Here is a 27,567-nt window from a genome sequence, read left to right on the forward strand (position 1 = left end):
TCTCGTCCTAGTTCCGGTAGTTACAATTTATACGTTTCGCTCCCTAAACTTGTTCGCTCTCATCCTAGTCTTGGTACTTATGAATTGCACAATTGGCACCCTTGTATTACTATAGCATCTTGGTCATCAACCCCCGTCCCCACACCGCGCTTCACGCGATGGTCACACCCCCGCTGCCGAATTGTTCTGCACCGTCGCGACGCACACTCACCCTCCCATGTCGTCTTGCCCTCTGCCACATGTCCAAGCGGAGCCACTGTTGCCGAGGTCCTCCTCACTCTTGCTTAACTCGCACCACCCCCGCCTCACTGTTGCCGAGGTCCTCCTCACTCTTGCTTAACTCGCACCACCCCCGCCTCACTGTTGCGTTGACATAGGCCCCAGCCTCAGGGCAGACACACTTGACACCGACATTGCCACACTCCTTCCTCTCTCCCATCGAGCAGGCGCTCGTGCTCGCCATCTCCTCTTGCACCGGTTCTTCCCCACCCTCGCAAGCTTCCTCATCTCCCTTGGCAAGGGTATGGCATGGCGGCATATGCGGGCAGGCACGTCACTGTGGTGTGGCATACCGACGCAGGCATGTGTGGTAGGGCCTGATCTGGCAGTGTGGATGCGGCACTGCGATGGGATATAGGGCAGTCAGGCGTGGGGTGGCGGGGTGAGCATGGCGGCGTGGGTGAGGTGGGTGGGTGTGGCGCGGTGCTAGGGGGTTGGACTAGGATGGTAATACTACAAGTTTAGGAGGTGGAATGTACCAATTAGGGAGTGGAACGTGCCAATGGCATGTAACGTGACTGTGATGCGAGAACTGAAAAGTTCAAGAAGCACCAATGAAAATTTACTCTAACATATATATGAGCATGTGGCCTCTTTCTCATAGGTTTGTGCCAACAAATAAGAACCGAAGGAGGCAGAGCCTAAACTTGGAACTCCGAAATTCTTTGCGCAAGTTGATCGAGATCAATGGAAGGAAGTGTGAGGATGCAAAAAATTTGCTCGGGTTGATGCTGTCAGCTAGCAAAGCAGGGAGCGAGTTCAGAATGGACATTGAAGAGATAATTGAAGAGTGTAAGGTATTTTACTTTGCCGGGAAGGAAACAACGGCTCATTTGTTGACATGGGCTACACTTCTTCTTGCATCGAACCGAGAATGGCAAGACAAGGCCCGTGATGAGGTTCTTCGTGTGTGTGGTAAACTCGAGCACCCTAATGCAGAAAACCTGAGCAATCTGAAAATTGTGACTCATATATTTTCCTTGAATGACTAACATATACCTGTACGTATATTGTGGCACCCTTTCTCCTCTTGACTTCTAATAATGCTCCTTACAATGTTGGCATGAGAACAGGTAGATATGGTGTTAAAAGAAACACTCCGATTGTATCCCCCAGGTGTGTCTGTCAACAGGACTGCCACTAGGGACGTCAAGCTAGGCAAACTTGACATCCCTGCCGGCACACAGCTTGAATTCCCCATCGTCGACATTCACCATGACACCGGCAGACGCTGATGAGTTCAATCCATGGAGATTTGCTGATGCCCGCAGGAGGTATCACCTCGGTGCATACTTACCCTTTGGCATGGGCCCTTCGGTCTGTGTTGGTAAGAATCTTTCCATGGTCGAGGCGAAAGTGGCACTGGCAATGATCCTTCAGCGCTTCACGTTTGTTGTCTCACCATCCTATGTTCATGCACCAATACTCATGATCAACCTCCGGCCACAATACGGTGCTCAAATTCTTGCTTGTAAGATTTGAGCTTTCCATCGATAGCACATATATAACTCCACTCCGTGTTGATATGGTGAGCCGCTTGTTTTGTTTCTTGTGTCAAACTAGTGTTGAATAAAAAGTCGTAAAATAAGCAGCTTGTTTTGTTCCATGATCTATATATATACAATACAGCAATTTGCTGGAGGCTATATAAATGAAGCAAAGCATTAACGAATGTACTCCAAAATGAAGTGATTTTAAAGTAACCACTGTATGGCATCCTGCGTCCCTGCGCATTCTAACCACTGTATGGTTACAACGCAACAACTTGACTGAAGCCCTTCTGTTCTTGTCACGCTTCGTGGGAGATGTTCGTCAGGTAGCCTTACTGAACTTTTCTCTTTGACGATTCATTCTACTCCTTATGCCATGCTTTAACTCACAAACCATTTTCATTTAGATTTCGTCATGTAAGATGTAACTGTAACCCACAACTAGGCTAATTCATCTGCCCTTTCAGCTGATGCATGTGGGGAGCAACAAGGGATTGGCTCGTAGACCTGCAAAGTTATGAAATTTTGCAAGGAAATGTTCAAACAATTCATGGCCAATGCTATGTAAAGGGAAAATTGCAAATTTGCCACACAACTGTTACACAATATCAATCATTCCCCAGTAAACAAGTAAAGCTAGGAACTTAGGATAGGAAAAGAGCACGTCCATACCAGAAATGTGACTATTATCACACCGCAATGTTATATGACCGTCAGAACATCACTGAGGACAAGTGCCCACTGTGTCCAATGTGTTCCTCCCTGTGCCAGTACATTTCAATGGTGACAAGCAGTGCAAGTATGAGGAAAGATTTTATTTGCTATCTCAGGGCTAAGATTCTCAGCACCAGATTAAGTATTGGAACCACTTGCATGCAAGAGGGCAAATAAGAGGCTAAACTCGACACAAATGGCCATGAGTGAAAATTACATGAGGATCTCAGGCTCTCAGCTTACCTGGCAGAAGACAGCATATGGATCTCTCAAGGGCCCATCACATGATAGTTCACTTGTGCTTCCATCTATGAATGTCCCGTCAGCAAAAATGACCTGATTTAAATGGGTTAGTCACTTTAGTAGTTTAGTTTGATAGAAAAACAAGCAAAGTATGCAGTTTAACAGTGGAGCATGTGATATTTAGAACATGTGTATATTTCATCAGAATATAAGTTCATGAAATAAACTATTTATACATTGTAACAAAAACAACAGCATGAAGTGTAAGAGTGATGCCATGATGGAAGTTATAAACACACCTCTGAAGCATAGCCAGGGGTTTCCCCAGCAGTTGGTTTGATGAAAGATCCTACTGGACAAGTTTGTTGCACTACTTCACAGAATGCTACGAGTCTTTCCCTGCTGCCAAGCTCCACTGCCTGCAATTTTATTTTTCGAAGTTCTCATCATCTGTTCATTGGCCTTAAAAAAGTTTAACACACGCTATCGCTAAGATGTGCAGTATGAAATATTGTAAAGAGGGTTGGCCTTCTGTCTGAGATTGGATTTCATAAATAGAATATTCCTTCAGTCTGTATTATCATGTTCTCATCCATTTATCTTTATTCTGCAGTCTGTTTTCCCCTATATCAGCATTGTCAATGTGTTACACATTACAACTACCTGGTCCTTTTTTAAAAACAAAAAAGGAAGAAAAAACTTCAGACCTACAATGTCATGCTTGTCTTTAAGGCAAGATTTAACCTGCACAATGTCACGGCGAGGAACCCTCGGAAGTGGTTGAACTCTGTACCCCTTGGCTGACATGACTTCTGCAATTAGCAAACCTCCCTGTGGATCATATTATATCATCAATTGCATGCATTGTATCTCCAACCATTTGCAATTAGCAAACCTACTTTTACTGCTTCTCCAACCGTTTGTGGAGCAAGAAACAAGCCTTGAAACAATGCACGCATAACATGGCCAGGTGTTGACCCAAATTCCACCCCAAGCCCAGGTGCAGATAGACGAGCTGCAGCTGCTTCAACTAAATGTTTCTTCCCAGCAACATAACCACCACAAGGCGCAATAGTTCCACCTGGATTCTTTATCAAACTGCCAGCAATCAAGTCTGCTCCCTGCCATGAAAACACACAATGAAATAGAGACCGTCTTCAAGAGTGTGGTTCTTCACTAGTTTTACAGCTTTTTCATTCTTTGCTCTTTTCATCAATGATGTACAGAACTACAGAGGCAACGCCAAGCACACGAGGACAATCCATAGTTCTTCACTAGTTCTAGAGCTTTTTCATTCTTTGCTCTTTTCATTACCTTGTAAATATTCAGACTTTGCTATCTACTGAATGAAAAGGCAGCGCACCTGCCAGTTCTGTTAAAAAAAAGTGTGGTTAATCATGGACATACCACCATTGCAGGTTCTGATGTCTCAACAAATTCACCATAGCAATTGTCAACCATCACCATGCAGTTTGGATTTTGCATCTGCAATGAGATCAAAACCAGAAAAAAAAAACTTATCAGCACATAGAAAAGCTGCTATAGATAGAGAACGTTGCTAGTTACAAAACACAACAATCTTGCCTTGATCAAATCTATAGCTCTGTGAATATCTGCTACGCTGAAGCTCTTGCGCCACGAATACCCACAAGATCTCTGTATGAAGGCACATCCAGTTTCCGGCCTGATGGAGCAAGCAAGAGCATCCCAATCAAGGCCACCGTCTGCTGCAAGCTATAACTGAAACCTCATCAGTAATCATCCAGACTTCCACAGGCCACAGCTCCACCACAGCACAAGGCGACACACACTAGGCACTACTGGGTTGTGAAGGGAGAAATTGACGCACGGGAACTTCTCGGTACGCCACTCCGAAATCCTTGAGTGACCCTACATTGGACGACCCCCTGATCCCAATCACCTCCTCTAAGGTGTCGTACGGAGGCCCAGCGACTGCCAGGAGCTGCAGGAATCCAACATCCGTCAGTCTGAAATGTCAATCAGAAGCAGTGCCAAGACCTGCTCATTCAGTTCGTCCTGTTCCCTACCTCATGCCCAGGCCTCAGAAGCGCAAACAGCGCACAGGCAATGGCGTGGGTACCGGAGAAAAACTGGGCACCAGTGGAACAGTGGTCAATTAGTTGATTCATCAGAAAGGAGAGGAACCCAGTTAAAGTTGTGTGTGGAGGTGGAACCTGGGGGCGCACAATGGCAGCCTCCGCTCCAACGATGTCGGCGAAGACGGAGTCCAGCGCCTCCCGCCCGCCACCGTCGTCGTGGCCGTACCCCGTGGACCCGCCAAAATGCTGAAACAAACGCACGCAACGCACGTGACTCCGCGTTCACAAGCGGAGTGAGCTCGGACGCCAAGCAGAGAAAGCTGTAGCTGTAGTAGGGGTGAAACCAAGGGGAGAGGGAGTTACGTGCGGGGCGACGCGCGCGCGGCGGAAGGCGGCGGCGACGCGGGAGGAGTTGAGGGCGATGGCGCGGTCCACGGCGCGGAACTCCGCCTGCAGCGACTCCGCCGCGCGGGACACGTCCGGATGGAACGCCGCGTCGGGCGCCGCCACCGCCACCGCGACCGCGGGACACCGGCCCACGCGCAGGGCGGCCGCGCTCGCGCTTGCGGGGGCGGTGCGAGGCCACGCCCACGCGACGGGGCTGGAGCAGCAGCTGGCGGTGGCCGTCATCGCCGCGCGGCGGGCAGCAAGCGAGCGAGCGAGCGAACCAACCGCCGGCTGGCAGCGCCGGATTTGGCTCGGGCGAGTTATCCCCGTCGGTCGCTTCTCGCTTCGCTCGGTTGCCGTTTGAAATGGGCCCAACATAGTGCCCTCTGGAGTCTGGACAGGCCCATTTGATCATCACCTTGCTTAGGCTCGGCCCAGTATCTGTTGCGTGGGCGTGCACATTTGCAAGGCCAGCCACTAATGGCCTTGCAACTTTCAAAACAAATCTTCTAATGGTAACGCTTGCAGCATCAGTCATCACGTCCCGTCCCTGTTGCTTATCCCGGGATGCCAAGGCCAAGCAGTGGAAGCAGCGTTGGACACAGCTGGTGGAGAAAACTGAGAAGAAGACGACGCAACCGAAGCACGCGAGTATTGGCGAAACGCGAGCCACAGCCACCGCCATCCGCCGGCCAGTCAGCAAGTGTAGGGAAGCATTGGAGCTAAGCAAAGCAATGTTGAGCATGGCGAGGAACGGCCCTGAAGAAGAAACACCATGCTTGCACGCAAAAGACTAGAGGCCGCTTCACCGTCCGTCCATTCCATTCCACCGGCTATATCACCGTCCCCAAACGCCGCGGCATTCAGTCGCTCGCTCGTCTCTGCCAAGCTCCGCTCCGGCATCGATCAGGCACTGCGAGCAACGCCACTTGTCGTCGTCGATGGCCACCGTCTCGCTCCTGCGAGCCGCGGCGCTCGGGCTGGTGGTTCTCTCGTCGGCGCTGCCGGCGGCGCGGTCGTGGAGCAAAGAGGGTCACATGCTCACATGCCAAATCGCACAGGTAAAAATCGGATCGTTTCACGCCCATTTCTCATTTTCTCATCTAGGATAGCTGATGAACAGAGGACCTTGCGCGCCTTTGACTTGCAGGATCTGCTGGAGCCTGACGCGGCGCACGCCGTGAGGAACCTGCTCCCGGACGATGTGGGCGGCGACCTGTCGGCGCTGTGCGTGTGGCCGGACCAGGTCAGGCACTGGTACAAGTACAGCTGGACAGGCCCGCTCCACTTCATCGACACCCCTGACAAGGCCTGCAGCTTCGACTACTCGAGTAAGCTCTTCAATTCCAAGCCGACCGTGCAGTTCAATGTCCGTTTATGGATTGCTCGAATCTCTCGATGTGTTGTGATGTGAAACGCAATGGAATGGTGTTGGTGGTGAGCAGGGGACTGCCACGGCCCCGACGGCGCCAAGGACATGTGCGTCGCCGGCGCCATCGCCAATTTCACGTCCCAGCTGCTGCACTACAAGCACGGCAGCGCCGACCGGAGATGTAAGCGAAGCAATGCTGCTGGTGGTGTCAACCAAATGTTCCGTTCGTATCTCTGTGTTTTGTAACCGTACCACTGTCTTGTTGCAACGCAGACAACCTGACTGAAGCCCTTCTGTTCCTGTCACACTTCATGGGAGATGTTCATCAGGTAACCTAACCTGCCTAATTACTTGTTGCCAGTTACCACGAATGCATACCATGCCATGCTTAGCTCATACTATAAGTGACTGACATGGCTTAATTATTTCCTGTGTTGTTTGCTTGCAGCCGATGCATGTTGGATTCACCAGCGACCAAGGCGGCAATTCCATAGAGCTGCGCTGGTTCCGGCACAAATCCAACCTCCATCACGTAACTAACGAGCTCTCCGGCTCTCCCCCACGATCCTCTTGCTTGCATTGCACACGATTCCATCAGTGGGATTAGCCTAATCATCCCGCACTGTTGAATTAATGTTGTCCGATGGACTGTTTCCAGGTGTGGGACAGGGAGATCATACAGACTGCTCTCGCCGATTTCTACGGCAAGGACATGGACGCCTTCGGCAAGCAACTCGAGCACAACCTCACCAAGGCAAGTGAAGGGTACCGGAAGTCCGCTCCGGCCGGGACTATCTATCTAATCCTTCGTCCAATCCAAGCAAAGAAACATGCCAATGCCATTACTCTAAATTCTCGACAACGTACGTGTTCTTCGCAGGGTACCTGGTCTGACGATGTGTCGGCTTGGACAGACTGCGAAGACCTCTCGTCTTGCCCTACCAAGTTAGCAACAACAGCCCATTCTGAAACTATGGATTCCTTAGTTAACTCTTTTGGATTGTGCCTACTAAACAGCGCAAGCAAACACCAGTCCAGTTGATCTGACTGTGGGCTTTGCACCCTGCCGGTCACAATTCGAACCTCCTCGAGGGTGGATTTGTTGGCCGGAGGAGGCGCAGTTTATCTGCGCGTTGAAAAAAAAACTTCTCGTCTGTACCACGCCATAGCATAGGTCTAAAAGCTAGCCCAGTCTCACGAGAGCTGCGGTGCCGCTGTGTATGGGTGGGACAGAAGTTCGGGGGTTTTCTCAACCTGTGTAAGAAGGTCTTCTTTTAAGCACAATACCTGGGGCTGTCTTAACCCGCGGGTTGAGGTGATTTTTTTTTTCCTACTAAACAGCCATTTACCAACTTTCGGATGCAAATACGCAATGCAACAGGTACGCGACCGAGAGCATAGGCCTGGCGTGCAAGTGGGCGTACAGCGGCGTCCGTGAAGGGGAAACACTGTCCGGTAAGTTACCGTGTATCTCTCTGAATCAAACAGCCAAGACCTGCTGACGGATAGATAATCCATTTTGTCACCTGGACTGGAATCGCCTGCAGACGACTACTTCAACTCGAGGCTCCCGATCGTGTCGCGGCGGATCGCGCAGGGCGGGGTGCGGCTGGCCATGTTCCTCAACAGGATCTTCGGCGCGCACAACCGCGACGTGCCGCCGCCGTCTTGATGGACCCGGACCCGGACCCGGACCCAATCGCGCGCGACGCGACGCGGCTACTTTGTAACCTTAAGTTAACCTGATCGACTCCTGCTGCGTCAGTCTAATCCATGTTAACCACGTCGTGTGCTAATTACCTAGCTGTTGTCATATGATTATTGATTTAAGTCTGATCTGAAGAAAATTGCACGTGGACAGCAACTTGTGCAGTGCAGATATTGATTGATGGCCCTGTATCCTGACTCCTGTTGCGTCTAATCTCTGTCTGTCTATAAACTTATATATGTCCCTAAATGTGTGTCGGCACGGTTTATGTGCAGTGCAGATATTGATTGATGGCCCTGTATCCTGACTCCTGTTGCGTCTAATCTCTATCTGTCTATAAACCTATATATGTTCCTAAATGTGTGTTGTCACGGTTTACGTGCCGATAAGTTTGACTCGATTTATAAAAAAATATGTGTAACATTTGTGTTTCTAAATAAATTTGTTAAAAACTAGATTTAAATATCTATCAATGATACTAATTATGTACCATAAATATTAATATTTTTAATATATATTTAGTCAAAGTTGATTTTTAGGAAGTGAAAAGGACAAATATTTAGGGACGGATGGAGTATAAAACACTATAATAATAAAATATAAAAACTAGAAGTGAATCGCACGAGCGGCACGCAGTCCCAGCCCGATGGCGTCTCTTCCTACAACGGGTCCAATGTCCGATCGTCAGCCCTCTGCTGCGTGCCTCGTTGGCATCGCATCGCTATTGGTTAATCGGCTGGGATTTTGTGTTCACCGACGGGGGTGGGGGCGGGGGCGGGGGCGGATTGAAATTGGAGACAAACCAAATTTGGAGATGTTTGCACGTGGGTGGGGTGGGATATAAGAAAGGGGAGGGACACCCATGCCATGGAGCTCTTCGATCCCGTATGTCCTACTTGTCCAAGAAAGGAGCCTCACATCTCGAGACGCATCTCCATATCCAGAGACGAGAGAGAACCGAGCCGCCGGCGGCTTAGGGTAGGGTAGGGGAGGCGTGCGCTTGTTGCTGGTGTCTGTTCTGCATGGCGGTGGTGGAGAAAGAGGATCCGGAGCAGGTTTGCGCTACGTAGATTCTCGTTAACATCCGGTACAGGAAGCTTCGGAGGCGGGCGGAGTGGGTCCCGATGCAGCTGTCGGGTGAGGCCTCCTCTTTGCCACCCGGGACTACGGCGGCGACGAAGGTGATGCCGCCGTCAGGTGAGGCCTCTTCTTCGGCCGGGACTGTAGCGGTGACGGTACCGCTCCAGAGGCGGCCGGAGCGGGTCTCGATGCAGTCGGGTGTGGAGGTGGGGGTGCTGGAGCGGTGGCCAAAGGCTAAGAGATCGGGGTCGCGTGGTGAGACGTCCAAGGAGCTACCGAAGCAGGGCCATGCCGCTGCCGCTGCCAAGGGATCCGACGCGTCGCGGTCCAGCGAGCAGGAAAGGTGCGCCGAGATGCCAGCGGCATCGGCGCAACATCGGGCGGTGGTGGCGGCGCTATGCTACGCCGTAGTGGCTGGGTCCAGGACCGGCCCATCGACTAGAGCCGCGCCTGCAAAGGAGCCCATGAAGACGACGAGCCCAAATACCCCGCTGGACTACGACGCCGGTGGGTTTGGCGCGCCGTCGAGCGCGGACGACATGGCGTCGGTGCGGTCGTAGACGAAGCGGAAGGGCACCGACGCCCAGGGATCTATCGGCGGTGACAACGACGAGGGTGCAGCTCGCCGGCGAAGCGTTGGCCGGTGGCCCAAGAGGAGAAGCCGATGCCGATCTTGGTTGAATCAAATGTGCAAAGCGAAACACGTGCGTCCAGCGGCAAGGGCACACCAGTCCCATTCCTGTTCGACCTCAACCTGCTTTCGTGCCCACTAGACGAGAACACCACTTGATCTCGGGTTCAGTTTTGTTGACAGCAAGTCAGGGTTTTTTTGAGAGGGACAACAAGTCGTTATTAGGATCTGGTTCGTACTCCGTATGTGGTGAGTTCTATCGAGTCGTACAAGTTATATGTTTTATATAACATTTGTAATATGTGTTAGGCTGATCTCTCCACCAAGATTGGCCCAACAACCAATTTGGGCCTAGATCCCGCGACCTGGTCGGGGGCGCCCAACCTACAAGTTGGTGGGCCCCCATCACACTACGCTATATAAAGAGGTGGGGGCTGGTGACTCGTAGTACGAGGTGAACCACAGCCAGTACCCCACCAACACAACCCTAATCGATCAAGGGTGCGCAGCAGCGGGGGGAAGCGCCGCCATCGTTCTTCACCGCCTTGCCATCGCCAGGACGTCTGCGCCGTCTAAAAGGTCCTAATATGGCTTGAGGGGATGAATAGCCTATTGAAAAATCTACAAACCGACTAAAGCAATTTGATTATTATGACAAATAGCGAAAAGCAAACTTGCTCTAGCTCTACAAGGGTTGCAAGCCACCTATTCAACAATTCTAGTTACTATAATCACTAGACACACAATTTACTAAGTCACTACTCACTAAGAGCTCTCACACTTGTTACACTAAAGAGCTCCACTAAATGAACTTAAGCTACAAAGCTAGCTCTCAATTCTAGCTACACTAAAGAGCTTACTACAACTAGTTTGCGGGTATGTAAATGAGTAAGTAAGGTGATTATACCACCATGTAGAGGAGTGAACCAATCATAAGATGGATACTAACTCAATCACCAGGAGAATACCAAAGGGCAAGAGACAACCAATTTTTTCCCGATGTTCACGTGCTTTCCAACACGCTACGTCCCCGTTGTGTTGATCAACACTTGGTGGTTCGGTGGCTAAGAGGTGTTGTATGAACCTCGTCCACACAATTGGACACCACAAAAACCTACCCACAAGTGAGGTAACCAAATGACACGAGCAATCCACTAGAGTTACCTTTCAGCGCTCCGCTGGGGAAGGCACAAGACCCCTCACAATCACCGGGAGATGGTCACGAACAATCACCAACTCATGCCAGTCCTCCACCGCTACACCAAGCCATCTAGGTGGTGGCAGCCACCAAGAGCAACAAGTGAATCCTATGGCGAAACACGAACACCAATTGCCTCTAGATGCAATCACTCAAGCAATGCACTTGGATTCTCTCCCAATCTCACAAAGATGATGAATCAATGATAGAGATGAGTGGAAGGGCTTTGGCTAAGCTCACAATGTTTCTATGTCAATGCAAATGGCCAAGAGAGTAAGCTTGAGCTGGCCATAGGGCTTAAATAGGGCGACCGAACGCGCTAGTCAGATCGACCGGACACAGGACCCCAACGTCCTATCACGCGATGCACGCTACGTGGCCCCTGCTTCAAATGTTGATCGTCTAATCTCAACGGTCAACAGTGCACTTAAGTTGTGACCGGACACGCTACTCGAAGTGATCGAACGCACCAACACTAGCGTCTGGTCGTTTCTAGTAAGGTTCCACTCGCGATCGAACGCGTCTGGTTGATCACGACCGAACATAGGACCCCAGCGTCCGGTCACTTCCAGTAAGCTTCTAGAGGTGGGAATTCGCGACCAGATGCTTCCAGTCATGCCTGACCGGACTCGCCCATCGTTCGATCACTCACGGTCTTGTCTGTGTGCTGCCACATTAGTGGAACCAGACGTAGCCAGCCAGCGTTCGATCACGAAGTGACCTAGTGTCCGGTCGAAGACCGACACCAGTGTCTTCACTGCTTCCACTAACTGTACAGGACACTCCATCGGTGAAGTTTCTTAACCTTGCTCCCAAGCGCTAAACACAATGTGTATCACCTTTGTGCATGTGTGTTAGCATATTTTCACAAACATTTTCAAGTGTGTTAGCACTCCACTAGATCCTAAATGCATATGCAATGAGTTAGAGCATCTAGTGGCACTTTGATAACCGTATTTCGATACGAGCTTCACCCCTCTTAATAGTATGGCTATCGATCCTAAATGTGATCATACTCTCTAAGTGTCTCAATCACTAGAACAAAAAGTTCCTATCAAGTTTCACCTTTGCCTTGAGTTTTTTGTTTTTTTCTCCTTTTTTCAAGTTCAAGCATTTGATCATCACCATGCCATCACCATCATCATGTTATGATCACCATTGCTTCACCACTTGGAGTAGTGCTACCTATCTCATAATCACTTTGATAAACTAGGTTAGCACTTAGGGTTTCATCAATTCACCAAAATCAAACTAGAGCTTTCACCGTCGTCGGACTCCACTGCTACCCCTACACCAACACCCGTTCACCTACACTGACGCTATGGCAAGCTCCTCCGCCAAGCCCACCAATGGTATGTGCCTCTACCTCTCTCCCCTTCTCTCTCTTGTTCTCTTTCTAGTCAATCTAGGTTGTTTTATCTTGAATAGAAGAGGTTCCACCCGCTAGATCTATGACTAGTTGATCCTGCTATTATAACAATGGTATCAATCGCCTCACTAGTGTGTAGATCTAGTCTTTGGGGTAGAAATTCGAAGAGCGGCGCCACCACATCCTCCTGTCACGTGCTCGCTGGTCGTCGGCGTCGACTCCGGCGGGGTGCTGCGGCACTGAGGGAAATGGGGGGAGGAAGAAATGACTTTGGGTTCAGGAAGGAGGCCGACCGTAGTGGGTTTTGTTCCATCGAGCAGCGTGGACGACTGTCAAATTGAATTCAACGGCTAGCGACGGTCGGGCCACTTTAGGCCCAAGCAGGATGGAGAAATCCTGGCCTAGGCCCTTGCGGCCTAGGCAAAGGGAGCGCGCCACGTGCGGCTAGGCCACGAGCTTTTTCGCTGCTAGGCCGCGTCCTGTGTTACTGCTAGCCCGTATGAACAGTACTGCTTAAGAATTAATTTTATTCTTTTTTAGAAGCAATTTTGATGATTTTGTCTAGTTTTCAATCTCTACTCAAATTTGAACCAATGGGATAATTTGTTTAGAGAGTAGATGAGTACGCTGAGATGCTTGTGATCAAGAATTATTATTTTTCAAGCTTGTTCATGTTTCCGCTGCAATGAATATGTTAATCCTCTAATTAAATTGGAACCAAAGGAAAATATTTTAATTAGAGGAGTAGTCCTATTTGTCTAAGTTAAATTATGATATTGTTATTTTTCTGACCAACGTTGATGATAACAATATTATAAGTTTATTCATGAGTTTTTCATGCATTAATACTATTTCTACCCAACGGTGATGTAGAATTAATATAGAAGAATGTTGTATTTATGATATTGCTATTTTCTGACTAAAGTTGATGATAGCAATATTATAATTTTTTTCATGAGATTTTATACATTAATTCTATTTCTCTCCAATGGCGAGTAGAATTAGTGTAGAAGAATGTTGTATGTTTTAATTTTGATCAACGTTAAATTAAGGCATGCAATTATTATGTTAAATATTTCTCACTTTCTCTGACGTTGTTTTCAAGCTATAACCCAATGATGTTTATCTTGTCCATTCCGTCTCTCAATGGAAGCAACTATAACACATGGCGAGAGAAGCTTGAGATAGCACTTGCGCTCTCTGACAATGATCTAGCACTTATCTCTCCATGTCCCACTGAACTAGTGGACCCGGTGAGGGAAGCAAATGAGACTGATGCAGCTTTCGCTACTCAGCAACGTGACCATACAGAAGTGAGAATGAAGTACGATCTTAATCATGTGAAGTGGGATAATTCAAATCGCAAGTGTTTGATGATGGTTAAGGGCTCCATTGAGGATCCAATAAGGGGATCAATCCCAGAATGTACCACGGCCACTAAGTATCTCAAGAAGGTGGAGTCAGTTTACTGACTCTTCAAAGGGTTATGCAAGCACTCTTATTAAGAAGTTAGTTAATAAGAAATACTGTGGTGGAGGGATTAGAGAGCATATATTGAAGATGAGCAACATGACATCTAAGCTCAAGCCAATGAACTTGGGACTCAAGGATGAGTTCCTAATTCATTTGATTTTTGCTTTTTTGCCTAGAGAGTATGAGACTTTTGTTGTGAACTACAACTTATAGCCAGATAAGTGAGACATTGAGAAGCTCATTGCAATGTGTGTGCAAGAAGAGGAGAGGCTTAAGATCTCACATGGTGACTCAGCTAACCATGTGAAGGAATATAAAAGGAAGGACTTTAACAACAAGAAAGACAAACCACAAGGAAAACCTCAGTGGGACAATAGCTCCTTCTCTAAGTCACAAGGAAAGGCACCACAGAAAGATCACCATCAGAAATCCAACTATGTTCAAGTAGACAAGGACACCTACAAATGGTGCAAGAAGACTGGACACTATTAGAAGGATTGTCTAGATTTCCTAAAGCACCTGATGAGAAAAGGTGGGGACATTATTACATTCGTAGATGAGTCCTTGTATTTAAGTTATGAAAAATCTACTTGGTGGATTGATTCAGGTGCAACTATTCATGTTGCAAATTTATTACATGGATTTCATACGAGGAGGACCTTGCAAAGAGGAGAAAGACACATTAAGGTGGCAAATGGAGTCCAAGCTGAAGTTGAAGCTATTGGAGAACTCCCATTAAAATTAAATGATGGCTTTGTACTTAAGCTTACAGATATCCTTTATATATCCTCTTTGCATAGAAACTTAATAAGTGTTTCAAGTTTAGATGATGATGGATTTGATTGCCATTTTGGTAAGGGCAAATGTGAGATAATGTTTAATCATAAGTGTGTTGGTCTTGCCTTCTGACAAAACGAGCTTTATTTGTTATCGCTTTCTGAAAATGTGAATGCTGTGAGCACTAAGAATGAGAATGCATCATCATCTATGAATGCAAGAAATAAGTGGAAGAGAGTTCATGATGTATCATCAAAATTATAGCACTATCGTTTAGGCCATATTTCGAGGGGGGAAATAGAACGATTGATTAAGAAATCAATTCTTCCGCCATTAGAATTTTCAGACTTAGAACAATGTATTGATTTCATTAAAGGAAAGTATGTTAAGAAAATAAAGAAAGACGCTAAACGAAGCACGAGAATTTTAGAAATAATTCACATAGATATATGTGGTCCTATTCCTATGAAAAGTATGGATGATTATGATTCATTTATAACATTCACAAATGATTATTCTCGTTATGACTATATTTATCCAATTAATGAAAGATCATAAGCATTGGATAAATTTAAGATATTTAAGGCTGAAGTAGAAAATCAGCATAATTTAAAGATTAAGATAGTAAGATCTGATCATGGGGGGAGTACTATGGTCGACATACCCCATATGGCCAAGTTCCTACACCTTTTGCAAAGTTCTTATAGGACTATGGCATAGTTGCCCAGTACTCTACACCGGGTGAGCCTCAGCAGAATTGAGTAGCTTAAAGACACAACCGTACCTTAATAGATATGGCGAGAAGAATGATAAGTTGCTCCATTTTACCGATAAGTTTATGGATGGAGGCGTTAAAAACTGCCATTCATATTCTCAATTGAGTACCAAGCAAGTCGGTGCCCAAAATACTATATAAGTTATGGACAGGAAGGGAACCCTCACTTAACCACTTATGTGTGTGGGGCTATCCAGCTGAGGCTAAAGTATTTAACCCAAACATTTGGAAGCTAGACTCCAAGACAGTTAGTTACATTTCGTTGGCTATCCAGATAAGTCAAATGGTTATCGTTTCTACTGTCCTGACAGACATACGAAGTTTGTAGAAATAAGACATGCTATGTTCTTGGAGGATGATATGGTCATGGGGAGCATGGTAACACGGGAAATTAACTTTGAGGAGAAGCGGGTATACGTGCCCACTTCGATGGTCCAGGAGCCATTTTTCTTTCTATCTGTTGCTACTGCACCAACAGTATAAGACACTATAGTGACAACACCTGTTGTTAGTTCTAACATGGCAACAATAAATGAACATGAGGAACCTGTCCTTTAGGATTCTATAAAATCTATTGTCGCACATGAGGAAGAGCAACAACAGCCCCATATGAAGCAAGTGCCAACTAATGAGGCCCATAGGAGGTCTCAAAGATCTAGAAAACCAGTCATTCCTGATGACTACGAAGTCTATGAATATAAAGAATTTCAAATGGAGGGTGATCCCACCTCATTTGAAGAAGCCATGAGAAGCGCTCACTTATCAAAGTGGCTTGAAGCCATGCAAGATGAAATGAGATCAATGAGCACCAATGGTGTTTAAGACTTAGAAAGAATTTCTAAAGGAATCAAGACAGTAGGCTGTAAATGGGTCTACAAAACTAAATATGACTTTAAAAGGAATGTGGAAAGATTTAAAGCATGACTTGTGGTGAAAGGTTTTACACAAAGAGAAGGAATAGATTATAATGAGACATTTTCTCCAGTCTCATGTAAGGATTCTTTTAGAATAATAATAGCGTTAGTGGCGCATTACGATTTAGAATTACATCAGATGGATGTAAAGACAGCTTTCCTTAACGGGAATTTAGATGAAAATGTTTATATGGCACAACCAAAAGGTTTTGTCATGAAAGGAAAAGAAAGTATGAGATGTCGCCTGAAGAAATCCATTTATGGCTTAAAACAAGCCTCTAGACAGTGGCATTTAAAGTTTGATAGAACGATAAGAAAGTTTAGGTTTAAAGAGAATGTAGAAGACAATTGTATTTATACAAAGTTCAAGAATGGTAAATTCATTTTCCTAATCCTGTATGTGGATGACATCTTACTTGCTAGTAGTGATGTTAATCTACTACTAGAGACGAAGAAGTTCTTGTCCTCAAATTTTAACATAAAAGATCTCGGTGAAGCTTCGTTCGTTTTAGGGATAGAGATTCACCGAGATAGAAGAAAGAGGGTTTTAGGATTATCGCAAAAGGCATACTTAGAAAAGGTTCTAAAGAAATACAATATGCATGCGTGTAAGCCTTCACCTGCTCCTATAGTCAAGGGCGATAGTTTTGAGAAATTCTAATGTCCTAGGCACCAATATGAGATCGATCGAATGAAAGTGGTTACATATGCTTTAGCTATAGGAAGCTTACAGTATGCTCAAGTATATACATGCCCTGACTTACCTTTTGTTACCGAGATACTTGGTAGATATCAGACTAATCCAGGAATAGAATATTGGAGAATGGTAAAGAAAGCTTTGCGTTATTTGCAAGGCACAAAAGGTCTCATGCTAATGTACAAAAGATATGATTCCCTCTATATAGAGGGGTATTTAGATTTAGATTTTTTGGAAGATTTATATGATAGAAATCCACATTAGGCTATGTATTTACTCTCGCCGGGAGAGCTATATCATGAAAAAGCTCCAAGCAAACCATCACTGCATCGTCCACGATGTATGCTGAGTTTGTAGCGTGTTATGAGGCCACGGGGTAGGTGAACTGGCTAAAGAAATTTATGCCTGGGTTGAAAGTGGTTGATGACATTTATAAGCCACTCAAGTTGTACTGCGACAATGAGCCAGCAGTATGTTATGCTCACAATAATAAGTTAAGTGGTGCTGCTAAACACATTGACATAAAGTTTTATGTTGTGAAAGACAAAGTCTAGGACCATTCTATTAGTCTCGAGCATATAAGTACAAAGAAAATGCTTACGAATCCACTTACAAAAGGCTTATCACCCAATGTGTTCAGAGAACACTTAGCTGGTATGGGTTTACGGGAAAGCCTATGATTCCTAGACAATGAGGGTCTAGTTGAGAATATGTTTCAAAATAGAGGTGCATTGTAGCTGTTAATCCAATGATACTAACTGTTATGATGAGGCACGCTCTATGCACTAATCTATGATGGAATGGGAAAAAGAGATAAGTATTTTAAGTTTAAGACAAAAGGTGAGATCAAGGGGGAGAATATTAGGTTGATATCTCCACCAAGATTGGCCCTACAACCAACTTGGGCCTAGATCCCGCACCCTGATCGGGGATGCCCAACCCTACATGGTTGGTGGACCCCATCGCACTGTGCTATATAAAGAGGTGAGGGCCAATGGCTCACAGTATGAGGTTGACTACAGCCATTGTTCCCCATCGACACAACCCTAACCGGTCAAGGGTTCACAGCAGCGGTGGGAAGAGCCGCCACCGTTCTTCACCGCCTCATCGTCGCCATGACATCTATGCCACCACCAGACTCCACTACTACCCCTACATTGACACCTATTCACCTACACTGACGCCATGGTGAGCTCCTCCGCCAAGCCCACCGATGGTCTGTGCCTTTACCTCTCTCCTGTTCTCTCTCTAGTTCTCTTTCTAGTCGATCTAGGTTGTTTTATCGCGAATAGAAGAGGTTCCACCTGCTAGATCTATGATGAGTTGATTCTGCTATTCTAACAATATGCTGCAAAGATTTAAGTTTATAGAATTGATTTACGATTAATTTATCCCATTTTTTAATACATTTATAAGTGTAATTCTAGGCATTATTTTCGAAGCCCCTTCATTTTAAATGGTGTTTTATCACAACTGAATCATTTGAAAATCCATGGTTGGCAGAATCTCATTTAATTCGCTAGGTTGACCAGTCCCATAGGACAATCGGGGCGTATGGTCTGAGGAAACACTGAAGATGATTTTCTTGATTATGCACCGATGATGATTGTCCTTCGAGGAGAGTAGATTAGTACTAAAGGAGACTTACAAATCATTTTCATGCTTACTCTCGAGCCTTGATTAGAGTGAGCTGATCGGATTGACTTCAAGTTGAACAGGGCTTCGCTTGGGTTAATGGCTTGCTTCATTAGGGCTTCTTTGTTAGGGTTAGAGTTGAGATATATTGAAAGGTCCTTAAAGACAATCTCCTCGATTGAACTTTGCTCAACACAAGTAGAGAGATTAACACCACGTTGACAAACCTTACTATTGCAGGCAAGAGAGGAGGAGCTGGCTTCTAGGTATGAGAGACACCGAAGAACAGAGAGTGTAACATCCCAAAAATTCAATTCTTAAAAATCACTCGCTCAAAAATATTTTCAAAATCTATTTTGAAAACTAAAGTCATTTGAACTCTATTTAAATCTCCTTCCTACTTATTGCACCTCACGTATGTCCCTTTGTTCCCCATCCAAATATATATTCTTTGTGTCGCACCAATAATATCTCCAGCCATCCCCACCTCTTTCTCACGTGCGCTTAGCTCGCCCTCACCGCCGCAGCGCACCCATGCCTGGACCCCCTTGCCGACCGCAGCTATCCGCATGCCACCATGCCGTATGGGCCCCACCCTGCTATCATGTCGTGCATGTCGTGGGCCCCACCTACCACTCCCCCGCCCTTTATCGGGTTTATAAACCCAGGGTCCCTCATGGACCAGCTTTCCAATAAAGGCTTGGCCCAATGGACAATGTTGCGAGCAAGGCGCAACTCATGGGTGGCCCAAAATACCTAGAGGATAGGCCAGACAGACAATCCAATCTCTGACCAAAAGGCCTGGTCGAGGAGGAACGGCGCCTGTTTCCAACTCCGGCCCACCTCTCCGATCAGAGCACTTGCTCCGATCTCTAGCCCACCTCTAGACAACCTCTCCGACCGAAAGGCCTAGCAAAACATCGCTTTCAACTCTGACCCACATCTTCGACCGGGGATACGCCGAACCCCTGCTTATAAGCTCCTTTCCAAACTAGCGCAGTCAGTGCCGAGTGGGGCCAACTGACTAGGGACGCCCACTCGGTAAGGACCAGGAAACGGATGGAGAAAGTAAGGCAGGGCTCACAAGTCAAACTATAATACTAGGGACTATACCCTGTGCACCTGCCAGGCAGTACCCTATGACCCTCTTGGCATGATAGAACTCAAGTAGTATTGTAGGCGCCGACATTTTCTCCTACAGTGTTGTGGGTGCCATTAACTTCCATACCAGACAAATACGGTAAGGCTCTCCCCATATGCCTCTGGGCATCGACAGTATTGTGGGCGTTGGCATTTACCGTACCAAGCGAACATGGTAAAACCCCTCGCATGCCTTTAGGTATCAATAGTGCGGCAGGCGCCGACGTTTGCGATACCCGAAGAAGACAACACAACCTCCCACGTGCATATGACATTCAATAGTATTATGGGCGCCTACCATCATCCTGTACCCATAGGCATGGGCAACATGACTTAAGTAGCATACGTACTCTCTCCCTCTCACTTGTAAGGCCATCCCCTTCATCTATAAAAGGGGATGCACTCTCTCCCAATAGAAAGGTGGATTCAGATCGATCGGTTCACTAGTACACAACAACAGAACCACCAGGTTCAAACCACGAGCACATGCTCGAACACATTAGCACATATTGGAGCCCCCATCACTCTCTGCCTCTTTGACCAGAGTCCGACCAGACCTCTTGTACCCCCCATCTTTCTTCTTCTCATTTGTAACCCCACTATAAACTTCGAGCACCTGGGCTCAGGAATAAAGTCACCGACCAACTCAAACTGGACGTAGGGCACGTTGCCTGAACCAGTATAAACCCTATGTCATTGAGTGCTAGGCCACCTTCGATAATAACGTACGACAAAACTACATATATTTACATGTTGGTCACTTTCTACACCGATAGTTGGCACCGTCTGTGGGGAAGACGTTGTACGTTCAACACTTTTTGGTCATTGGATGGCCCACTTTTCCGCCACCTTCGCCATGGTAGGCTCGAGCGATAGGACTCACTTCGGCTCACTAGAGTTTCCCACATTCCCACCTATTTGGATGTGGATTCCACCCATCTTCGAGCCATCCCGGGCCTTCCTCTTCGAAAGCCTAGACTTCATCACCGACCGACTTAGCATACTACACCTCCGCGAGGAGGCACTCGTTCTGGTGCCCATCGGAGGGGCACCGTCCATTGGCTTCGGGACGCATGATGACTTCACCGACGAGGCGCTTGCGCTTTATTCTGAGCAAACTCTCTGCTCATACCCTGCTATGAGTAATATACGTGATGTTGTTTACTCGCTATTCACTATCTTCCATTGATTATTTGGAGAGACCCTGTTGTCCCTACCGCGACCGCCATACGACTAGTTCCCCTATGGCCTCGCATCCCCATGGATGCGTATGCCTGGGGGCTTTGAAAGATGCCAGCACCGCCCCCTCTCATGTCCAAATTCATAGGGATGACGAGCTATGCTCCCACCTGTTTCCTCAACCTCATCGATGATGATATTGAGAGTGATGGCTCCAGCATCAGCGGCGTGGCACCAAGCCATTGTCCGTCCTGGGAGTGTGCTATGGTAGACGCTTCAGGATAGCCGCCGGTGGTAGCGGAGTCCTTACAAACTCACACCCCTCTAGACCCTCATGTGAGAACCCTCGCGTTCACACAAGAGCACAGCGAGGAGCTACAACAACTACGGCAGAACCAACCGCCACCTGTGTCGGCGCGCTCGGCGCACCACGGTGCGCCCTGTGCGCATAAACCGGTGAGCAGCACCAGGGGTCATGCCTGCCAGGTTCAGCACAACATCATGGACGGGGGGAACGATCCTCCACAGTTTGTTCGGGTTGACCAAAACATCGCCGCTGCAGCGATACTTCTGTGCAGCCTTCCCGAGCCAAACGACCCTCAGGAATAGGTGATCCACCGGAACCTCCAGGCACTGGTGGAAACCACCGCTGTTCAACAGGCGAAGAGCTCTGCATCGTGACACTGACTCATGGCCTCTCTCCCCACCATGGGAGTGGGGATGCACTAGACGAATTGCTCCACCTGCTCACTGCTATAGCCACCAAGCACGGCATAGGAAGCCGCATTTGTGCCTCGACTTGACTTGTCGCCCGCTCTGCACCGACCGCCTATACATGAGTAGCTTGGGCCGAACCAAGACACTCACTTCAATGGAGGCCGAGGCAAAGGCAAGACCAAGTGCGAGGATTAGGATGAGGGCCCCTCCATGTAGAGAGACAAAAAGAACAGAAAAGATTGCTGCCGACCGGCCAACTCCGTGTTGGTCGCCACGGCTGATCAAATGGACAAGCAGCCCTAGCAGGGCCTTTCGAACCACTTCAATGAGCTCGTGGAGAGCCCATGCTCCAACCACGCCTACCCCGTCAAACACCTCTACAAGGACTATGAGCTCCTCAAGTGCCTTCTGCGATAGGCCGGTGGGCCGAAGGAAGAAAAAGGCAAAGAAGTAGTGGCCAAGAAAGGGGGCGTAGCGGTCAAGGATTCGAACGATTGAAGGTCGAGGTGATCTAACCGGATGCCTACCGACTGAAGGACGACAATGACAATGTTCTCACCAACGCTTGGAACAACTATGTCGTTTCTTCCCCTAAAATTCAGTCTTACCATTATTTACTTAACGTTTGCTCCTATAAAAGTGCCCTGACCCAAACACTTTTGGCCCGGGTCGCTTGGGGGTCCCACGGGGATGCAACATCACCCCTCTTTTTACTTTCACATGATAAACACATTTTTCCTCAAACGAAAGGGCAGTCCATTCCTTCAATTTCCTTATGTAACTTTGCTTAAAATATTTCAACCGATCATGCCCTGCCTCTACCTACGGTTATGAGCGACTTAGCCTTGTGGGCCATGCCCGGGCTCTTAAAGTTGCAGCCTACGATGCGAATGGGCAGGTGCGAAAAAGAAGAGAATAAAAAACAAAGTTATGCTAAAGAAAAAAAATAAGGAATAGACGGAACAAGCTTCCCTGAACGGAGTAGTTCCATCACAAAAACAAAGTTATTGTATTCATAAATACACAAAAAATGCTTTACACAGGGGGCTCCCCACGACATTATCTTCTAACAATTGCTAAAGTATTTCTACTACTTCTACTATGGCTCCACGGCGACATCGACCATCAGGTCGACTGGCGAGGGAAGGGGCTGCTCGTCCACCGACTGGGTGACATTCAACTCGGTTGTAGGCAGGGCGATGTCCACCTCTAACCCAAGCTCCACGCCATCCATAGGCTGGGCGACATCCTCCCAACGCACGCTTTCGGCTATGTCCTCACGGTGAGCATCCATCACCCACTACGTGGAGACTTGCTTAGCCAACAACCTTGCATGTGGCATCAAGCTCTCCCTGAGCGACTGGCTATCCTCCTGCTATAGCCATCGGCATACCCACTGCAGATGGTGGCAAAGTCTAGGTCCAGGTGATATGTCGCCACCGAAGTCAACACCCCCGATGCTCTGTAGAATAGCCCATGGGTGATGAGGGCTCGGACCTCCTCCAGAACCTCCTCTAGCCAGATGTCGGGCGCACTGGTACTTGGTGCCAACCCAAAGACCTTCGAGACAACAAGCTGGGCAACATTGCGGATCTGGTCAAGTTCCCCCTCGAGAGCATGTCGCTCTTCAAGGGACTTGGCTAGTGCCTCTGCATTCTAGCCAAATGTCACCTTGGCCATCTCCAGGTCCTGCTCCAATGACTCCACCTTTGCACCCAGCTCTAGAAGAAGGGTGACAAGCTTAGAAGCAAGCTAAAGGAAGAAACCAACCCGAAGACCTTCTATTTGTGCGCAAGATAGACAAATTCATGAAGAAGAAGGGCTATGGTGCAAGAAAGAGAAGAGATCACACCAAAAACAAAGAATATGTGAGAAGATGCTACAATTGCAAGAGCCCCAATCATGTTATAGCGGATTGTCCCTACAATAGTGACAATGATGAGGATGAGAAGAAGAAGCACAAGAAGGAAAAGAAGGAGAAGGAGAAAAAGATGACCTTCCAAAAGAAGAAGAAAGGTGGAGGCTACGTGGTCACTTGGGATAGTGATGGCTCTTCGCATAGTGATGACTCTAGTGATGATGGCAAGAAGTCTATCAAGAAAGCACTAGCAAGCATCTCCATCAATAGTAAGCCCTCCATCTTCGACACTCCATCAACATACCTCATGGCAAAGCCTACCAAGGTAAAATATGATGTGAGTGATAATGATGAATTTGAAAGTGATGCTTGTAGGAGTGATGATGATGATGATGAGTACACCAAGGAGGAGCTCATGGACATGTGTGAGCAAGTTCACACTTGCTTTGAGATAAAGAGAATAGAGTGCAAAGAATTGCGCAGGAAAGTCAAATTTGTTGAGCAATCCTTTGATGAGCCAAATGCCACTCATGAGAGGCTAATAGAAGCCCATGAGAAGCTTGGTAAAGCTCACTCTAAGCTTGAAAAGGCTCACTCCTCTCTCATCGAGCAAGTCAAGATGGAGGAAGCCAAGAAGGAGCAAGTGATTGTGTCATATGATGTGGGACTAACATGTGATATTATTGATGAATATTTTTATAAGCCCATTGTTGTTGCTCCCACTAACCCTTCTTGTAGCACTACTACTTCCACTTCACCTTTGAGTGATGGTTTCACTTGTGATGCCTCACTAATTATGGAAAATGAGACCCTCAAGAAGGAGGTGAATGAGCTCACTCATGCCTTAGGCAATGCCTATGGTGGAGATGCCCGCTTGCTAAAGTGCTTGGGTAGCCAAAGATTTTTTCTCAATAAAGAGGGACTAGGCTATACCCCCAAGAAAGACAAGATGGCCTTTATCACTCCCAAAGCTAGATTTGTTAAGGGCAATGGTCGGTTTTGCAATAGATGCAAGCAAGTTAGGCATATAGAGCAATATTGCAAGACTAACAAGAACAAGCAACCTAATGTATCCTCAATTAGATTTGATTCTTGTTACATGCTTGTTAAGGGTGCCAATGGTGTGAAGGCTAAGTTCATTGGTACACCAATTGTGGGCCCAAAGAAGAAGACTATTTGGGTGCCAAAGACCTTGGTAACTAACCTTCAAGGACCCAAGCAAGTTTGGGTACCTAAAAAGAATTGATCTTTTTTTTGTAGGTCAATTATAAAGCCAGAGGAAGGCATTGGGTACTTGATAGTGGGTGCACATAATACATGACTAGTGATTCAAGAATGTTCAATTCAATCAATGAAAATAAAAGCAATGTGATTGATAGTATCACATTTAGTGACAATGGCAAAGGCAAAGTTAAAGGTCTTGGTAAGATTGCAATATCCAATGACTTGAGCATTTTCAATGTGCTACTAGTAGAGAGATTGAACTTCAACCTATTATCGGTAGCTCAATTGTGTGATCTTAGTTTTAAGTGCATATTTGATGTGGATGATGTAGAGATGATAAGTGTAGATGGCTCTAATTTGATATTCAAAGGATTTAGATATGAGAATCTATACTTGGTTGATTTCAATGCTAGAGAAGCTCAATTGTCAACATGTTTGCTCACTAAGTCTAGCATGGGTTGGTTATGGCATACAAGGCTTGGTCATGTTAGAATTAAATAATTGAACAAATTGATCAAGCATGACTTAGTTAGAGGCTTGAAAGATGTCACATTTGAGAAGGATAAGCTATGTAGTGCATGTCAAGCTGAAAAGCAAGTTGGTAACACACATTCTAAGAAGAGCATGATGAGCACATCTAAAGCATTTGAGTTGGTGCACATAGATTTGTTTGGACCAACCACATACACTAGCATTGGTGGAAACAAATATGGATTTGTGATTGTGGATGATTTCACTAGATACACATAGGTGTTCTTTCTTATTGACAAGAGTAATGTGTTTGCAACCTTCAAGACATTCATCAAGAGAATTCATAGAGATTGAAACAACCATCATGAAAGTGAGAAGTGATAATAGAAGTGAGTTAAAGAACACAAGAGTGGATGATTTGTGTGATGAGTTTGGAATTAGGCATCAATTTTTGGCCAAGTATACTCCACAATCAAATGGCCTAGTTAAAAGAAAGAATAGAACTTTGATTGATATGACAAGATTAATGTTGAGTGAGTACAATGTGAATCATTCTTTTTGGACCGAAGCAATCAACACGGCTTGATATTATAGCAACTGACTCTATTGTCACCCCATGATGGAGAAGACACCTTATGAGCTATTGAATGGAAGAAAGCCCAACATAGTATACTTTTGGGTTTTTGGTTGTAAATGCTATATATTGAAGAAAGGTACTAAATTGAGCAAGTTTGAAAAGAAATATGATGAATATTTCTTGCTTGGTTACTCCACTACTAGCAAGGCATATAGAGTTTAGAATTTGGCTAGTGGTACTCTTGAGGAGGTTCATGATGTGGAATTTGATAAAACAAATGGTTACCAAGATGAAGATGAGAATCTAGATGATGTGAGAGGCACTCAATTAGTCAATACAATGAAGAACATGGACATTGGTGATATAAGACCTAGAGAGGTGATTGATGTTGAAGATGACAAGAATCAAGTACTCTCTAACTCAAATATACAAGCTAGTGGTTCTCAAGATCAAAGTCAAGCAAGTGCTAGTGTTGACAAAGTGCAAGATCAACAACAAGTGGCTAGTTCATCATCTCAACCAAATGATCGATCAAATGCAAGCAATCAAGTGCAAGTGCTCCAACCAACCAATGGTGAAAGAGATTATCTTTTGGATACTATAATTGATGATATTTCTAGAGGTGTACAAACAAGATCTAAATTAGTATCATTTTGTGAACATTTCTTATTTGTGTCATCCATTGAACCTAAGAAGATAGATGAAGCTTTGAAGGATGTTGATTGGGTCAATGCTTTGCATGAAGAGCTAAACAACTTCAAGAGAAATCAAGTATGGGAGTTAGTTAAGAGGCCTATGGATCATAATGTAATTAAAACCAAGTGGGTCTTTCGGAACAAGCAAGATCAAGATGGGATAGTAATAAGGAACAAAGCAAGATTAGTGGCTTAAGGTTACACTCAAGTTGAAGGTCTTGACTTTGGAGAAACATATGCCCTGGTTGTAAGATTGGAAGCAGTTAGGATCTTGTTAGCCTATGATTGTGCCCACAACATCAAGTTGTACCAAATGGATGTGAAGAGTGCATTTCTCAATGGGTACATCAATGAGATTGTGTATGTTGAGCAACCTCCTAGTTTTGAAGATGAAAAGAAACCCAACCATGTTTACAAGTTGAGAAATGCTTTGTATGGATTGAAACAAGCACCAAGAGCATGGTATGGGAGATTGAGGGATTTCCCACTCTCTAAGAGATTCAAGATGGGAAAGGTTGACACCACTCTCTTCATCAAGAAGCTTGGAAATGACTTGTTTGTATTGCAAATCTATGTTGATGATATTATATTTGGGTCAACCAATCAAGATTTTTGTGAGAAGTTTGGTAAGATGATGACAAGTGAGTTTGAGATGTCCATGATTAGAGAGTTTAATTACTTTCTTGGTCTTCAAATCAAGTAAATAAAGAATGGCACATTCGTGAGTCAAGGCAAGTACATCAAAGACATGCTCAAGAAGTTTGGAATGGATGATGTTAAAGCTATTAGTACACCAATGGAGACAAATGGAAGCTTGGATAGTAATGCTAGTGACAACATGGTGGATCAAAAGATATATCGATCTATGATTGGAAGCCTACTCTATGTGACCGCATCAAGGCTG

General features: G+C 46.2%; 2 protein-coding genes and 1 pseudogene across 3 annotated transcripts; 2 read left to right on the top strand and 1 right to left on the bottom strand.

The window, feature by feature from the left end:
* The first annotated feature begins 787 nt into the window (after positions 1-787).
* LOC136491646 (cytochrome P450 734A1-like) lies at positions 788-1,778 on the top strand (annotated as a pseudogene).
* Positions 1,779-1,825: 47 nt separating this feature from the next.
* On the bottom strand, positions 1,826-5,488 carry LOC136491644 (uncharacterized). 2 transcript variants are annotated; one of them, XM_066487925.1, is made up of 12 exons: positions 5,150-5,488; positions 4,922-5,032; positions 4,775-4,837; positions 4,576-4,689; positions 4,311-4,460; positions 4,134-4,211; positions 3,626-3,847; positions 3,471-3,557; positions 3,026-3,145; positions 2,727-2,819; positions 2,442-2,531; positions 1,830-2,276 (listed from the first exon to the last, which is right to left on the bottom strand). In XM_066487925.1, exons 1-11 carry the CDS (start codon positions 5,414-5,416, stop codon positions 2,472-2,474), a joined length of 1,365 nt encoding a protein of 454 aa, XP_066344022.1. In that variant the 5' UTR covers positions 5,417-5,488; the 3' UTR covers positions 1,830-2,276; positions 2,442-2,471. The 2 variants fall into 2 exon arrangements, with proteins under 2 accessions (XP_066344021.1, XP_066344022.1); XM_066487924.1 differs by having other exon boundaries at positions 1,826-2,276; positions 4,775-5,032.
* Positions 5,489-5,870: 382 nt separating this feature from the next.
* Positions 5,871-8,536, top strand: LOC136493794 (endonuclease 1). Its single transcript, XM_066489943.1, has 9 exons — positions 5,871-6,234; positions 6,324-6,504; positions 6,619-6,726; positions 6,819-6,874; positions 6,994-7,077; positions 7,204-7,299; positions 7,426-7,490; positions 7,927-8,000; positions 8,093-8,536. Exons 1-9 carry the CDS (start codon positions 6,115-6,117, stop codon positions 8,215-8,217), a joined length of 909 nt encoding a protein of 302 aa, XP_066346040.1. The 5' UTR covers positions 5,871-6,114; the 3' UTR covers positions 8,218-8,536.
* Positions 8,537-27,567: the final 19,031 nt, after the last annotated feature.

The sequence above is a fragment of the Miscanthus floridulus genome, chromosome 11 (genome assembly GCF_019320115.1).
Source record: "Miscanthus floridulus cultivar M001 chromosome 11, ASM1932011v1, whole genome shotgun sequence".
Taxonomy (NCBI): Eukaryota; Viridiplantae; Streptophyta; class Magnoliopsida; order Poales; family Poaceae; genus Miscanthus; species Miscanthus floridulus.

What these genes read in the sequence shown, in the direction of transcription:
- LOC136491644 (XM_066487924.1), bottom strand. Translation starts at nt 5,416, where the DNA reads ATGACGGCCACCGCCAGCTGCTGCTCCAGCCCCGTCGCGTGGGCGTGG. An exon ending in CTCGCCGTGACATTGTGCAG is followed by an intron (nt 3,146 to 3,470) that starts GTTAAATCTTGC and finishes ATAAAATTGCAG; the next exon opens with GCAGTGGAGCTTGGCAGCAG. An exon ending in CATATGCTGTCTTCTGCCAG is followed by an intron (nt 2,532 to 2,726) that starts GTAAGCTGAGAG and finishes GTACTGGCACAG; the next exon opens with GGAGGAACACATTGGACACA.
- LOC136493794 (XM_066489943.1), top strand. Translation starts at nt 6,115, where the DNA reads ATGGCCACCGTCTCGCTCCTGCGAGCCGCGGCGCTCGGGCTGGTGGTT. An exon ending in TCACATGCCAAATCGCACAG is followed by an intron (nt 6,235 to 6,323) that starts GTAAAAATCGGA and finishes TTTGACTTGCAG; the next exon opens with GATCTGCTGGAGCCTGACGC. An exon ending in ACAAATCCAACCTCCATCAC is followed by an intron (nt 7,078 to 7,203) that starts GTAACTAACGAG and finishes GACTGTTTCCAG; the next exon opens with GTGTGGGACAGGGAGATCAT.